Below are 15,646 nucleotides of genomic sequence, written 5' to 3'. Positions count from 1 at the left end.
TTGAATTTTGACACTCTCTTTATGAGTGTGATTGTTTTGAGGGGGTTCCCCTTCTCAATTTTCAAAGCAAAAAACAATTAGGCATGCAGACTGAGATATGTTGGTCTCATTTATCTTTACGTGAGAGAAGGACACAGATAGACTGAGAGAAGGAGAATTTTTCTCCTTTAAAGTCGAGCACGGTGACATGCCAGCAGTGTGGCCTCTTTGTTGCCTGCGGTCATATTTATGACTCATGATGTCATTGGACAGCCGTGTGTTTGGGAGGGTCAGCGCGTACGCCCACACACAAACGGTCACACAGCTGTTCTCTTCATACCCCTAGCCGTCTCTCCGCTTTCGGACTTAAAGTACCGTCTGACTTGTCTGGCATTAGGACTTTACTGGCACGTCTTTTCTTCTGTCTACACACAGCTTTCTGTTTGCTCGTTCCCTGTTTGATATCTTACTTTCACACAGTCCTTCACAAGTTTCACTCACTTTTTCACACATGACTATAACGTTTTTCTCTTCTGTTTTTCTACTCCCTCTCTTATACCGTTTACTTTTGCAGTTTTCAGACTTCTCAAGAAATTGACAGAAGAGCTAATAGGTTGCCCGTATATGAGATGAGTTTGGATGCGCCCCCTAACTGTTTGTTTAATTGTGGGAGCAATCGTCTGAGGAACATGGAAAGAATGAGGCCAGTTATTTACCCAGATGGTTTACTGGTGGAGGTGTGAGGCTGGCCAGCTCACTGTGGGAACACAACGCTTGCTTTTCTTGGTATCGCTGACCGTTTTCAAGACCACTGTGTTTTTTTCCCCCTAGCTTTCTCCAGCTTTGTTTGCTCTGGATGGCATGTTTGATTATTTATCGTAAGGGAAAAGGGAGTAGCTGGAGCAATAAACATGTGACTGCACTGTATTTTGTTTTCCACTGAGAAGGCCGTGTCCTTTAACAGATATTTGAGGCCTCCATAAAGTCTTTTATTTGCTTTCTGAAGGGGAGTTTGACCGAGCTAAAGGAGGATCTAAAGAACTGATTTGTGTCTTTGACAATTTGTGTTTTCTGTAAGTGTGAGTTATCAACAGATAAATATTTCTTCTGGATTGCTGAACATGACTTGTTTTGGTCTTCTCTGTCTGTGAATTTGTTTTGACATCTAAGCATTGTTTATGCCAGTCTTAGCTTTATGACACCAAACAGGATAACATGAAAGCAGGTCTGTGGTTTTTGTTGTCTTTCATAGGGCAATGAGAATATTGCTCTAAGGGTTACGTCTGCACTGATAATAGGCATCAAAGTGTTCTCCGGGGACGTAACTTTTCTTTTTTAATTTCTCTTCTAGGCTCTTCAAATGGCTCGGCAAATACTTCTTCAGCAACAGCAGCAATCCCAGCAACAGCAACTGCAGTCTCAGCAAAATACTGGTCGCAAATCCCCCAAAGCCAACGACAAGCAGCAAACCCTGCAGGTATTGTTGTCGTTCTCAGATGTTCTCTCATATTTTAACTCAGGGTTATCTGATGGCTTGGTTATTTAACTTTGTGGTTATTCAAATAATAAAAAAAAAATGAAGTGAACTTGTGCAACTCTTGCTAGAACACAGTGTGCGAGAAAAAGTACAGCAGTAGTCTAAGTTCACAAACAGGAAATTAATATTGGCAGTGCAACATTTGCAGTTATGTATGCTCATGCATTATGTGTGATTTAGCGGCACACACGCTCAACCCTGTGTCATCCAGGTAGCATTGGAGGTGGTAGCACTACGTGGAAAGGGGTTCTGTTTAGAGGCCAGACACACAGAAAAATCTCATTGTGGCCAGTTGAGATCACATGAGCTCATCCAGTATTATCTGGATTATCACTGTTTGAGATTACCACAGTAGACAGGATTGTCTTTATTGGCTGCATTTTGTTTAGGAAGTTTGTAAGCAGGAGAAAGTGTGGAAAAGAGGCAGAGGAAAAGCTAGAAGAGAAAGAGCTCAATTCCTCCCGCTAAAGGGAGTTTGGCTTTGTTCTTTCCTTGCTTTCTTTTCATCACACACATGCATACAGCCGAAATAAAAGAAGAGGCTAGTCTATACCTCTGGCAGCAGGAGGTGCTATAGAGCAGACCGCAAGTGGGGTGTGTGTTCCAGGCGGAAGGTTTAAAGGTGGAACAGAGAGGCATGAGCATGGGGTGGGAGAATGCAAAGGTATTAAGAGGTAAAGAGGTGGTGGGACACTTATTTGAACTGCCTTTGTAATGCAAAGGAAAAAAAAACAGCGGGAAAAAAATCGGGGTTTTTTTTGTTGTTTTTCATCTTGCTTTTAAGATCGACAGTGCTGTATTTCTGATGCAACATTTGCCTCAGAGATGTATATCTTTGTTTGAACAAGGAACAGTTGTTTGTGTCAGTGTGAAATTGCAAACGACTTCAGGGCATATTTGGTAATTAATACGGAGGCCCTGTTCTCTCTGTGTGTATATATATAATATTTAATACCCTTACTATCCCATTGGGGGCCCTTTTTAATGAGCTATTGTAGCAGCTAGGTCTAATGTCAGGTTGTGGAAAAGCCTCTTTGTTGTGCAGATGTCTTCGGAATAGCTCCAGAGGATGAAATATGACTGTGATGACCTTTCAGTTGTGTGCATATTTGTCAGGATTCAAATAAGTTGAAAGGATCAAACTAAACAGTTTCCCCAGCCTGCCAGGGAATTGTGCTGCAGAGGTCAACAGAGGGGACCACAACGGCAGATTCCAGCATACAGCCAGTTGTTGGTACATAGTAAAGTACTAAACCATCTCCTGCAGACAAAGACAAAATTAAAATTCTAATTTATTAATGTATACAGAGAGCTTGACCAAGCTGTCACTCAGCTATTGAAAAGAGAGTCGGGCCCTTTCCCCCTGCCCCCCCTCTCTTACTCCCCTCTTCTGCCCAGTTCTTGTGAAGAGAGCTCAGGCTCACTGTAGTATCTAACTAACGCTGTAAATTGCCTGCTCTCTAATGTCGTATGCTACATTTTGCTGAGTTGAAACTGCCATTATGAAAAAACCACAAGTCCAGACAAGTGTTTGTTTATCTCCAAATTACATATTCTACTAATTAAACCCAGCCCAACCACTAGCAGTGCACACACAAGGATAAGTATTCAGGCGCAGACATCACTGGGCCATTCTGTGCAAGTGTGCATTGCATTTGGTTTAAAGTTTTCGGTTGGTGGCATTTCTGTTATATTCCATATCGCAAACATTTTTTTTTTCAAACACCAGATAGTCATTTTCTCTTTTAAGAACAAACCCTGTGCTTAGAGGAGCCTCCTTCACACAGAACATTCACTATCTCCATCACACAGCCTGGATAATGATTCTCTGTTGAGCTGGACTGGGTCATCAAAAGACATGATCCAACAATTATGGGACTGTGTAGTAAGCTGACACCTCATAAAAGCACCTGATCTGCAGACGAGACTCCATTCATCTCAGTGTTCTTCCTATTAGGCACGAGGAGATGTGCAGAGAGACTTTTACTCATTTGGAGATGTGACTCACTTTCCAATTCATTCAAGTCAAAAATAATGAAGCACTGTATATATGAAACATCCAGAAAAAAAAACTGACCTGCACAAAGCACTAAAGGGAAAAAAAAATATGAGTCAAACAAGCCTCAGAATCCTTGATCAGCATTAAATGGCTCTTTGGTTTTATATCTTCAGCAGGGGTGCCCCCGAAGCCCCCTCACCCCTGCACCGCCCACCCCTGCCGTTGGATAAAGATGCCTGCGCTGTATACTCAGCAGCCTAGAGGCCTTTTAATCATGCTAGATATACAAACAGCTGCTATGCATGCTGGAAAGCAGCTAAACATACTTGACTGGTCAAAAAGCCAGTAAATTACATTGACAGAATGACACATGTAATTAAAAGAATCCATGCCGCTTTTACCTTTTGCGCTTCACACCTACAGTGGCACAACGACGAGAGCCGGCAACTCCCACCCCGCTAATTACCATTATCAGTGAAATGGTAGGGTTTGACTCATTAGTTCCATGTGCATTTAATTAGAGGCAGGCTGAAATTGGATTTAACTTATTACTTTTTCATGGATCACTTTCTTGTCATCACTTCAAATTGGATTGCAGCCCCAGGTAACTAATTATGCCAGCCGCAGGATCAGGAGTGGAGAAATAGGTAATTAGGAACAACACTGTCGGACCCTCGCTGATAGTCCACCAGCACCGAGGTGGGGGGAGGGGGGGGGGATTGATGCTCGTTTGTGGCAATGCACACGAGACCGGCTGGTTAACTACACCTCATTCCAAGGGAACCTGTGCACGCATCCACCTACTACAAGGGATTATGTGGCACCCGGGCAGGAGATGTTGTGTCAATATGGTGTCTATGCTCTGAGTGTAATATCCAGATTATGCTTGTTTCCCATCCAGGATTGTGTTTAAGATCAGCATTCAGTACGATGAGGTACATGGCCAGCAGCCAGTTTCCTGCGTCTACTGCTGAGTGACAGCGACTGATTTCTGTCAGTCTGCGCTGATTGTAATGAGAATACATGAACGGCTGCTTTGAAGAGAGGCAGGTGCATAATGTAGCGTGTTAACAATCCAGGCTTTTAGCAGAGGTAGTTTGCTTGTGGAGAGGGAAAGTGATTGCTTTACTGAGAGCTTTGTTGTCCATATTAAAGTAAAGATCATCTTCTACCCTAAAAGTTTTTGCACTTATTGTAATTATGTGTTGGCCTTCTATTTTAAATGAGAAACACTATTCACAATTCACTGATAAATATTTCGCTGAACATTTTCATAATGTCAAAGGTGCATCACTTGTTATTCTTCAGACAGAGAAACTACAGATAATGTTTAAAAACCAGACAATTTCCTTATCTACACTATTACCAGCTGAAGCCTCGATCCTCTCTTCTTTCCCTTTTCTTTTCTCTCTTTCGTTCTCCTTTGCTCCCTCTGTTTTCACACCATAGTGTACAGCCTCGCGGAGGGCATCTCCAGGTCAAAAGATAATGTCTTTTCAGTTTACAGGATGAAAGCCTTTTAAGTTAGAGAGCTCCCCTCCAATGCCCCTCCTCCTCCCCGCATTCGCTTTTCACATCCTTCATTTGTGGTCTGTTGGGGGGAAGCGTGATGTGACACAATCCAGGGGCCAAGCCTCTGTCTGACAGGACAGGGAGAAGCCGGCGGCTTTCCCTCCCTCTCCTACTGTTTTTGCAGTAGGCCCATGGCATTGTCCTGACACATGTATACCACAGAGCTCCAATCTGTAAGTCATTAGAGCAGTAGGCCAAAGCCTGTCAGCTGGAGCTCAGCCAGTGCTGCAGGGTGATCTGAGGCAGCACTTCGAGGTGCCTCCGCAGTCTGGCCGGCCAGTGGCCCGAAGTGGCACAGCAGCGATCGCCCAGTGGCGAGGTGACAATAGGCAGGACTCTAGATTCATGTCATGGGTCGGTTATTGTGTGAAAAAAGATTCTGTGTGCATTTAGATTTAGTTTAGAGTGACATATAAATACATTTGAAGCATTTTAGACCAGAAATATGAAGAAGTGCTGAGCATAGTGAGAGAAGGAATAGTCGTTGATAATGTCGTTTTCTAGCCTGATTTCACACTGCTGTTACTGAAGTGAGTCATTCTTAGGGAAGTCGTTAAGTTGAACATTTTAGCAGAGATATGCCCATTCACAAGAAAGTCACTTCATAAAATCGTAGCTGGTTGATTTTGATCTGTGTTAAACAAACAACAACGCAGTGTGTTATTCAGTTAGGTGCTGTCTCAAGGTGATTCTGTAATGAAATCTCATTCTGAGCCCAGACCGGTGCTCGGGTGGAGCCCGGGGAATAGGCCGTCTCTATGGTCGCTTGTCTTGCTTGTCATAATGTAAAAATGTATTATGTGTACTGTATATATTAGAACCAGGTTTGGGCTAATCCTGTCAGAATGAAGTCATCTGTCCTGATCCACATAGCCAAGCGGGAGGGAGGGGGGTGGTGGCGGTGGGAGCTCTCGCCCAGCCAAGTTGATGACTGTCGAATTGACTCCAGTCACAGAGCTGGGAGCCACTCTGCTGTTTGCAGGACCCTCTGTATTCATTGGAGGCCTGATGTTTCCCTTCAAGCAGTCAGCCTTCGCAACACTCCACCCCACTCAGTCATCCCCACGGATACACAAACATATACACTTCCCCAGAAATTTGTTGTATCTTTATGTCATCCTCTGGCGCTACGTCTTGATGTTAATGCTTGTCGTGTTTTTTTGGAGTGATTCACACGCGCTTTGGAGAGCGGTAGAAGGATGGATGGGTGCACAGTCAGCCATAGCATTTATAAACACTAACAGCTATGCAAGGTGCAGTCAAGTCAGCATCAGCTCACAATGCAGTTTCTCTTTGGGTGTCAGTGCACACTTTTGACAGCTTGGCAATTCTCTTATTCCATTTTCACTTTTGGTTAAGACTCGAATAAAGTAAACTGTTACTGCTTAGACAGCGAAAGAGTGATGCAGATATACAGGTCGACATGAGGGCTTTATTTGGAGCATTTTATATTTGTGTTGGATGTTTTACAGTAGACCATAATTGTGCTTAACTGCTTTATCCATATAGCTACACCCAGTGTGCAGAAAAAGCCAAAGTAATGTAGTTTGTGATTAGACTCCTCTTTAGTCTTTAAAAAGCGATGACAGGAGCCACCCACAGGCAGACAGGTTTCTACTCAAATCTGACTGATAATTAACTGTAAATTTTAACTAACTGTATAACTAACTGTAAATTTTAACTAACTGTATAACTAACTGTAAATTTTATGCATAGCTCATCGCCCATGATAATGCATTATTTTGGTGCATAGCAGAACCCAAATATCAAATGTCGCTCAGTAACTTATTTGCAGCTTTAGGTTTACTTGTGACGTTCTTTTAACCCCGGCAGCCACCGCAGAATCATTGTTATTGCTTATTAAAAAGAACTGGGTTTCTTTGTATTAATATGGTTTTCGTTTTAAATCAAAGATGAATCAATCACCAAAAAAGACAAGACAAAAATTCCCCCACCTCCCTAAATCGATGTTGCTCAAACCCAAAAGTGTTTTTGTTTTGACTAAGTGAAAAACCACACTAGTGCACACTGGAAGCTCCGTTATATACTAGCTGGCATATCACCTCAGCAAATACAGACTTCACATGTGCTGACTAAACAATGTGCTCCTGAATGCCAAAATTAAAAGTAAATAACCAAAGCCATATATAATAGACCACGAGGAACATGGTGAGTCAGGCGTGACTTGCTGTAAGTCCTCTCTGCTCCGGGTGATAACCTCATTCGCTCAGAATGTGACTTACTCCTTCAGTAGTGTGCAGATGTGCAGAAGGTGGACTCGCTGTCTTTTATTTTTGATTGACTTAATAAACAGTAACAATATGCAAGAGTTTTATGCGAGAGAGGAACAAGGGTGCAGAAGTGTAGAAAAAAATAATAACACGATAAATAAAAGATGCGATCGGTTTTGGTTTGGCTCTGAATAGAAACTCTCCACCTCTTCAAAAGTTGTTTGTGCTATTGTTTTACTGCTGCAGAAATGACATAGCGCTCTCCCGTGCGGCGTCAGTGCAAGTGAGTGGGTCACCAAATAACAGTTTTTTTCCCCTTAAATCAAATGTCACTTCTTTCTGAACTTTGCAAAGTGTGAAGTTTTGCTGTAGCTCGGAAAACACACTTTGTTTGATTTACAATTGTTTCTTAAAAGCTTTGTACTTTTTAAACTTTTGAAATAACATTTGAAATGGAAATAACAGGGAAAAATATATTATGTAGGTTATATTAAATAGAGCAGCTGTTATTTATATAGGTCCCACACCTGCCCTGCTGAGTCTCTCTGCCAGTAAACAATGATTTACTCCAAACACACAAGAGGAGAGAAAAAAAAGGGTGTGTTTGTTTTCTCATGACAATGGTTCAGGTCACCAGCGCTTTTCAAGAAAAGCAATGAGAATGAATTTGTTCTCCACTTCCACTCCATTTCTCTACTTGTCCTAATGTAGTAGCAGTAAGACACTGGTTGGCATGCCGGTGCAGCTTATTCACTGGCTGCGTTAGTGTTTTGGGAAGGCTTTGTAATTGGAGCCGAGTCGTTATCTTCAGCTATAGCTCAGGCCAGACATTAACTCATACTTTCACTCTAACTCGAGCAGGAAATGGGAGTATTTTATAATGTCATCCACTCTGTCATGAACACAATCGCTCAGTACTCTCGGTAAACTATCACAAGGGACGGGTTCAAGGCTCAAGAATATTGATGTTTCTGTGTGCACAGGAACAAAAAAAATCCACATAGCGTGTGTATCACATCGACACATATGTGTAATTATTTTACATGGCGCAGGCACAGAGGCAATGGATTAGAAAGACAGTATGTGAGAGGAGAAGCTTGAACTGTGTGTCTGCTAAATTTATCATGAGGCCTTTGGGAGCGTTGAAATGAGAACAGTGGCCTATTACTGCTAAGAAGGTGTTTTATTGAGAATACGCCGACATGCCACCCCAGGGAGAGTGCCGGGGGAGAATAGCGTGGCCGTAGCCTAAACCACTTTGTGCGTGTTTGCGTGTGCATGCGTGTAGTTGCAAGCACATGGCTGCATGTCACTGTCTTTTTGTGTGAGGCGTCTTGAGGGTGTCAGATAGAAAATAAAAGCCCCTTTTCTTCCACTTAATTATTCACTATGATACGTATTGGAATTGTCACTTTTGACACTTGAGGTGTCCCAGTCAATAATTTATATAGGTCAGACCAGCTTAGCAGAGCTCATTGTTAGTTATTAGCAGATGAGAGCAGTGGCTTGTTATGCAGGCGCTCTGTTTATTTTACCAGTGTGTTTGCGGACTGGAATGTATCCCATGAACATTCCTTCATCCTTGGCCAAGGGTTTATAGCTGTTGATATGAGCTGTGTTTTAGAGCTCTGTTATTCAGCTCTGTGTTTATTGTCATGATAATTAACAAAGTGAGGTGTTAATCTTTCCTCGTGCTTTTGTCTAATTCTTTTAAGTGGGTTGCACAACTTAGTAACCCTGATTTTAATGTTGTTACAGAAGTGGGGCTGATTAAGAACTCATTCCATTTTCTTATGTTTAGATGTGCTGCAGAGTGGAATGTAATTAAATGTATATAAATATTGTTCAAGAGTAGCTGTTTTCAATTGAAAGATAAGACATATAGGTTGTCAGCAGTCAGGGCTTTCGCCCTACTCTCTCTCCCTGGGAGTTCAGTAAGATCTCCAGTAGGTGGCAGGGTCCTGTTTTCTTCTTCTGTCTTTTCCACTTGCTGAGTGCACACGGGTGTTAAAGAGTGTGATGATATCATGACAGCTAATTGCTCTCATTGGGATGGAGTTGGATGGATTGCCTGGTAGCTGGTGTAATGTTAGCTGTTAATGTAAGTGGTTTTAGCTTGTCTGAGGCCAAATTGAGGGATAAGTGTTTAAAAACTGGTTTGATTTTTTTTTATGCTGCTGTGGTTGATTTTATGGCTGAATACTCTCAAACTTGGTTTTGCATATTATTACTGGTTGATTCCTATAGTAAACTCTGTAAGTACAAACTATAAAAAGATTGGCATTAGTATAGAAAATACAAAGCTACCCTAATCTCATAATTATATTATTTTAGGCTAAAATTTGTTTTTCTTGGGAAATTTTAAAGGAAGAAAATAGCTACAAAGCCTTGTGAATTGTTTGTGTGCATTTAGTGTTTTCAGCATGTAAAATGAGTTGTGCCTTTGTTCCAGCACTGTAAACAATTCCATTTAGCAGAACAATAAAGAGGCTGATAGCAAGGCCAGTTTTCTTTCTTTCCGCTGGATAGCTGTGTTTACTTATCTGTTGTTTAATTAAAGGGCCTCTTTTCTTTAAGTTCCCATTGTTTCAATAGCACGGCCCGAGTCCCGGCAGGGGTCAAAGGGTTAACAGCCGTCAACTGTGCCTTTTTTTCTCTGCCTCTCCCTCTCTCTCTCTCTTTCTCTCTCGCTTTTTTTTTTTTAAAGGGGCCCCCACACAAAGGCACAGTTTCACCTGCAGCCCAGCCCGCGGCTTCCTATTGTGTGGCCCCATTTGAATTGATTATGTTTAGAAGGCTGGTTGTGATTGGTGGAGAAGGGCGTGGTTGATTGGATAGTTTTGTATCTTGTCAGCCAGGGAGCAACCTTGTGCGTGCAATCTGTCTGTATCCTGAGGAAGGTTGGAGACTCCACAGCACAGCAGCGCTTGTTCTCAGCCTCTCTGCCTGCCAGCCTGCGCGCCCCTACCTCTCTCTCTCTCTTACTTACTCACACTCACCCTCTCTCTCTCCCTCCCTCTCTCTCTTCCCCTCGCTGCTCGACTCTCCGCTCTGCTTCACTCCACACCGCGTGGCCCGGCACTCTGTTTACCCTGCCAGCTAAATGGAGTTTGTCAGGTTTGTCAATATGATTGATTTCTGTGATTTTGCCAGCTTTCTTGTATAAAAAACTTGACAATTTAATTTGAAGAGGGAAAAGGAGAAAAGGAGTTTTATTGTCTGTCCATTGTTGACGTTCTGTCATTGTAGCTGGTTAATTTTGTCATGCTTCTTCCTATGGGAAGAGTAGTTATCCAGGGTTTACTTTGTTGTTAAGATGCTGTCAGTTTGCATGCTTGCTGTGTTAAGAGAAATATATAAAGTCATGTATGTTAGATTTATTGTCTCTAAATATGTTGCCTTTCAAAGCAAGACTGTATGGAGATGATGTCTCTGTTTGTCTGTGCTGTTAGTTGTTTTCAGGAATTTGGCTTTTTACTGTAAGCTTGTGCAACAGTTTCCTCTGCCTTGCCTAACCACATACATGAAGTTTCTCACTGTCACTTTACAGTGTTTGTTTAGTTTTGTTGACTTTGCTGATAGTGAGCTAACCAGTTAAGCAGGATCTAATACTGTACACGTTCAAATTATGGAAAGTTCTAGGAAAAACAGGAGACAGGTTTGCCAGCTCTTTTACTTTCATTTGTGTGTGTTTTTGTATTTTGCTCTTTTTTTTTTTTTTTTTAGAAAATACTTGTTAAGCTTCATTGTTTACATCCTTGAATTAAGGGTATGCAAATACTTGTTTTCTCCAAATTATGTTTTGCTAGTTGTGTATTTTGTGACTTGTTCCCCAGAGTTAATGAGTGCTGGTCAGACTTTGCTTGCTCTTAGGCTATGGCCTGGACTAATCCTCAGTCTCCTCATGGTGTCACAGTGAATTAAGACAGTGGCTGGCACAGCTCTATATTTGACACCGTCACCACAAACCACGTTGGAGACACGCTGTCACTCTAAATGTCATCGCTCATATCTTTCTGAAAAGTTAGTGTGCGAATGTTGGTACGGGCCTATGCGTGTGTGTCGGCACTTGCAATAAAAGGATTGCAAAATACATTTAAGGGGGAAAGTTGTGGTCAATTTGCTCCATTTTTCTGCTGTCAAGTTTGAGTCCTCCTTGACAGTTTTGAGGTTTTACACAGAAGACAGCTATTGACTTTCTGTTGTTTAATGACCTCAAGTATTTTTACTGCAGTCATTTAAGTAATGCGCTCATATAGCAACAGAAGAACTTGCGTTTTTTCCCTTTTTTGAAGTGTTTTTGTTGTATTTCTCAGCATTTCTGAAACTTTTTTTCCCCTTTGGTACAGTCTTTCAGCTCTCACAGCTAAGAAAGTGGACAGGAGGAGCGATGGAGCAGATTATTAGATAGTTGAGAAGCAGGACAGCGAAGCCTAAACAGGGCAGTGTTCGCCGTAATGTTGTGCAGCTGTGCAGCCGAGACTCGCAGTTTGGGAGAGCTGGAGTGCGAGCTGATTGGGTTGACAGTTTGTAATCAAAGTTGATTTATTGTTCATTAGTAGTGCATTAGCCCTTTCAGGCTGGGGCGTTATTTGTGCAGTGGCCTGTCAAGGCGAGGGGCTGCCAGCACCTGTCATTTCTAAACCATGACATAGGCAACCAGATATTAGCTGTGTACCCGGAGAGGGGGGCACACGGGGGTAGCCTGCAGAGCCCCACGGCTCACTGGGATATCCTTTACAGGGACGGTCTTTGCTTTGTACTGGAGCAGGCAGGCAAGACAGAGAGGAGAGACGGGGGAATAGTTTAGCAGTGATATAGTGAGCCACCAGCTGCTCTCTGCTGTTATTCTCTGGCTTTCCCGACTAAAACATGTTTTTACTTGAAAAAGGCTTGTAATCATTTTTCCTTTTTTTTTTTCTTTTTTTGCCCATTGCTATTTGGAGGATGTGCATCTCTGTTTCAAACGAGAAGATTAACATTACACTTGAGATGCCATGTGTTTCGAAAGGTTGAGATGGTAGGATAATGATGAGATTACATGGTGTAGAGTGTTTTATGGCAGAAGGTCTTTTTAACCATTCATCTAAGTCCCAGCCTATATATTTCTAAAGTATTAAAGGGAGCCTATTGTCATGTTGCACCTAGAAAATAAGGGTGGATTATTGGGACTGAAACACTTTTTTTTTTTTCTCCATATACTGGTTTTTACTTAATTCCAAAAACATGCTGCTGTCAGTGTAAATTTATTTCAATATAATTTATATAATTTAATTATTTGGCTGTTCACTTAAAAACAACATTAAGAGTGTCAAGAAGCAACATAATTTGTGTCCCTCTTGTCTGCCGTCATGGAAACAAGGATTAGCTTTGCCTTGCTGGTGTGCAGAGAATAGAAACAATCTGTACGAGGATGTGTCAGCCATTGTCTTTTGACTACACTTTCATTTGAAAGGGATTTTAGAGGCTGTGATCTTAATTAAATCTCAACTGACTCGAATAATGCATCTGAAAACACGCAGCGTTGCGTAACCGTGTAAAGCTGGTGAACTAAAGATCACGGGCTCACAGTTTATACGAACAGCGATCGTAAGATGTTTCGGGGAAAGGTGCAAACATCGAACAGTTGTGTGTAGGACATCACTCACCGAGAATTTGTAAGCTTGGTTTCAGAACTCAAAATACCTTGTAAAATACATACTTGGAGGTGTGGCTTGAAAAGGTCAGAAAGAATGACAGGACAGTGAGTCACACGCCAAAATGTATGATACACTCCTTTCTTTTAATTTTTTTGTAAGCAAAAGAAACAAAGAATTGTATCAGAATTATTTGAACCACCTTTAATATAATATTTTAACACAATTTTCATTTTTTTATAAAATCCAAATCACTTTTTTTTTTTATACAAAAGTGAACATTTTAAATACCAAAGTGTGATCGTGATGCGGCACGAGTGTGTGCGTTTGAGGGGGAAGAGGGAGGGCGACCTATGTGCTCTCCCTCAGCGGTGGTCACCTGCAGTGGCGGCTCCCTCCAGTGTGGGAAACGGCTTCCAGGTCGCAGCTCGGCTGTTATTGCTGGGGCGAGAGCTTGCTCACGTTGCCGTGCAGTTTGTTTGTTTAAACCCAATGCTGGGTCGAGCTCCGGCGAAAACCTGTTTGTTTGTAGTCGTCGAGTTAATTAAAACGCAATCTTAACTTTTGTTTTTACAGTTGTTGCAAATAATTGGAGTCTCGTTCCCCCTCACACATCTCCGCCCCGAACTCAGAAGATATAGTGCATGGTAAATGGAGACAGAATGTGGCTGTGATTATCCTGTTTATCTGAGCTGTAAATATTTTTAAAACAGCTTGATTGTGGATGACAAGAAAGGAATTATGGTGGTCTAACATATGTTGGGATTATTTAGTACTTGTGTCCTACTTTTTACATTTAAATTCTGCTGCATAATTCACATTGTGTTGTTTTCCCAATAATGACAACCACAAACAAAATATAAATCAAGATATTATGATTATTACTATTATTATTATTATTATTACAATAATCATTATTATTATTGTTGTTGTTACAATTATTATTAGGGGGAAAGGTTATTGGTGTGAATCTATTTTTTAGGGGAAATTCTCTCCACTCCAAAGATTTCAATCAACCTGAATGGGTAATGTGGAATTAGTCTTTCCAGTCTTGTCAACGACTAATTATGTTCACACATCACTTAAGTACAATAGCTCCCGTGAAATCCTCATTTCGGCGACATTTTCATGCAGGAGATCATAGTCGGGATGGGAAGTCGTTTCCTTGCGCCACAGCAGGCCAAGGTAAAACAACAGCATCAAACGGACTAGCCTCTGTGATTTCTCTAGGGCTGGTATTTCTTTTTTACTTCTCCATTCCATTTGATGCCCCCACAAAACAACACGACCCCAGGGAATACAAATGAAAATTTGATAATTCTCTCTGCTTTTCTTTCTTTCTCCCCCTTTTTTTCTGCGTCTTCGTATCTTTCAGTGAAACGTCTTTGTCGGGCTCACTGACATTCACCTCCTCGTCCCTCATTGCTGCTCCTCTTAATTGCCTTAGTGTGAAAAAAGGGGCTATCGTGCAGCCTCATTCACCTTACTCCTCTTCGCCGTGCTTTGACCTCTGACTTGTGATAGGAGGGGGATCTTCATTAACTCTGAATCAGTGACTCTAAAATGTTTTCAGATCTGGGGTGTGTGTTCCCTCATTAGATTATCGCATTTTGCACTCTTCTCTTGTTAGTTTCTCACAGACAGACGTTGTCCCATCGTAGGTGTCCCTTTATGACAAATGTTTCCTGTACTGTGTGCTGGCGCTTTTTCAGAAGTGGTGCAGTAAACAAGAGGAATATTTTAATTTTTTTTTTTTTTTTCAAATTGAGGAAAACACATTTTTTTAAAATAATTTTATCATGTTAAGTATTAACATTTAAATTCCTTTTTAAATGTTTTTTTTTATGGTATGACATTTTTATACTCAATGTTCAGTGCATGTTTCTTTTTGTGCATGTGGAAAATGTGGTTTTGCTCTTCATATTCAATGTATTATGGGCTGCACGTGTGCCTGTATGTACTTGTGGCAGTTAACATGCCACAGTTTTGTGCATGGGTGTGTGTTTGTCTGCATCTGTGTGTTTGGCCAGCAGGCCTGTGCTGGTACAGTATATTGCCTCCAGTCACTCTGCAGCTGTGTGAGAATGTTCCAGGTTTGAATGTTTATGTATGGGAGGCACCTGGAGAGCACCACACCTTCATGAAATTCATAAACGTCAGCTATTTCTGGCATCCTCAGAATGTCCTCTTTTTCACACTCTCATATTGGTGGAGTAGATTAGAGCTGGGCTCAGTGGATCCCTCCAGTTATTAGCCCAGTACGGGTCTCCTTTTAGACTATCTTTAGATGGTGATATATTTTTGTGGATCATTTGGAGTCATGATGTTATCCAAGAGATAAGGGAGTGCACCATATGGGAGTGCTCTAAATGGCGACTGGCGTCCTGTGTTTGCGTTAAATGGGCACGATACAGTGGCCAAGGCAATATTTTTCAGTTAAAGTGCTCCTCCCGCCCTTCCACTCAATAGGACCCAGTCTTAGGCAGATTTTCACTCCTTCAGCACAGGATTAAATGGTAGTAGTTACATTGATCAATAGGTTAAGAAGCATACAATCCCTCTTGCTGCTAATGACCTCAGTAGTAATGGGTAATAAAATGGGGGTCTGTAATAGCCTCTTGCTGGGGCTGTTCACGGAGGAGGCTGCTCTAACTGTAGTTACTGAGAGCCAGATGCTCTTGACAAGGCGAAG

At 41.7% G+C, this 15,646-nt stretch overlaps 1 protein-coding gene across 6 annotated transcripts in view; it reads left to right on the top strand.

The window, feature by feature from the left end:
• Nucleotides 1-15,646, top strand: part of foxp1b (forkhead box P1b) — a 145,422-nt gene that overhangs the window by 91,843 nt on the left and 37,933 nt on the right. For 4 of the 6 annotated variants that reach the window (XM_063474760.1, XM_063474759.1, XM_063474757.1 and 1 more), the window contains exon 7: nucleotides 1,331-1,456. In XM_063474760.1, the coding sequence (XP_063330830.1) occupies nucleotides 1,331-1,456 (126 nt within the window). Of the gene's footprint in view, nucleotides 1-1,330; nucleotides 1,457-10,335; nucleotides 10,436-10,896; nucleotides 10,977-15,646 lie in introns of those variants that run through there. The other 2 variants (XM_063474762.2, XM_063474761.1) reach the window with 2 other exon arrangements.

Source organism: Pelmatolapia mariae, linkage group LG5 (genome assembly GCF_036321145.2).
Source record: "Pelmatolapia mariae isolate MD_Pm_ZW linkage group LG5, Pm_UMD_F_2, whole genome shotgun sequence".
Lineage (NCBI taxonomy): Eukaryota > Metazoa > Chordata > Actinopteri > Cichliformes > Cichlidae > Pelmatolapia > Pelmatolapia mariae.
The sequence above is the reverse complement of the archived record's forward strand: the minus strand, read 5'-3'. Positions and strand labels throughout refer to the sequence as shown.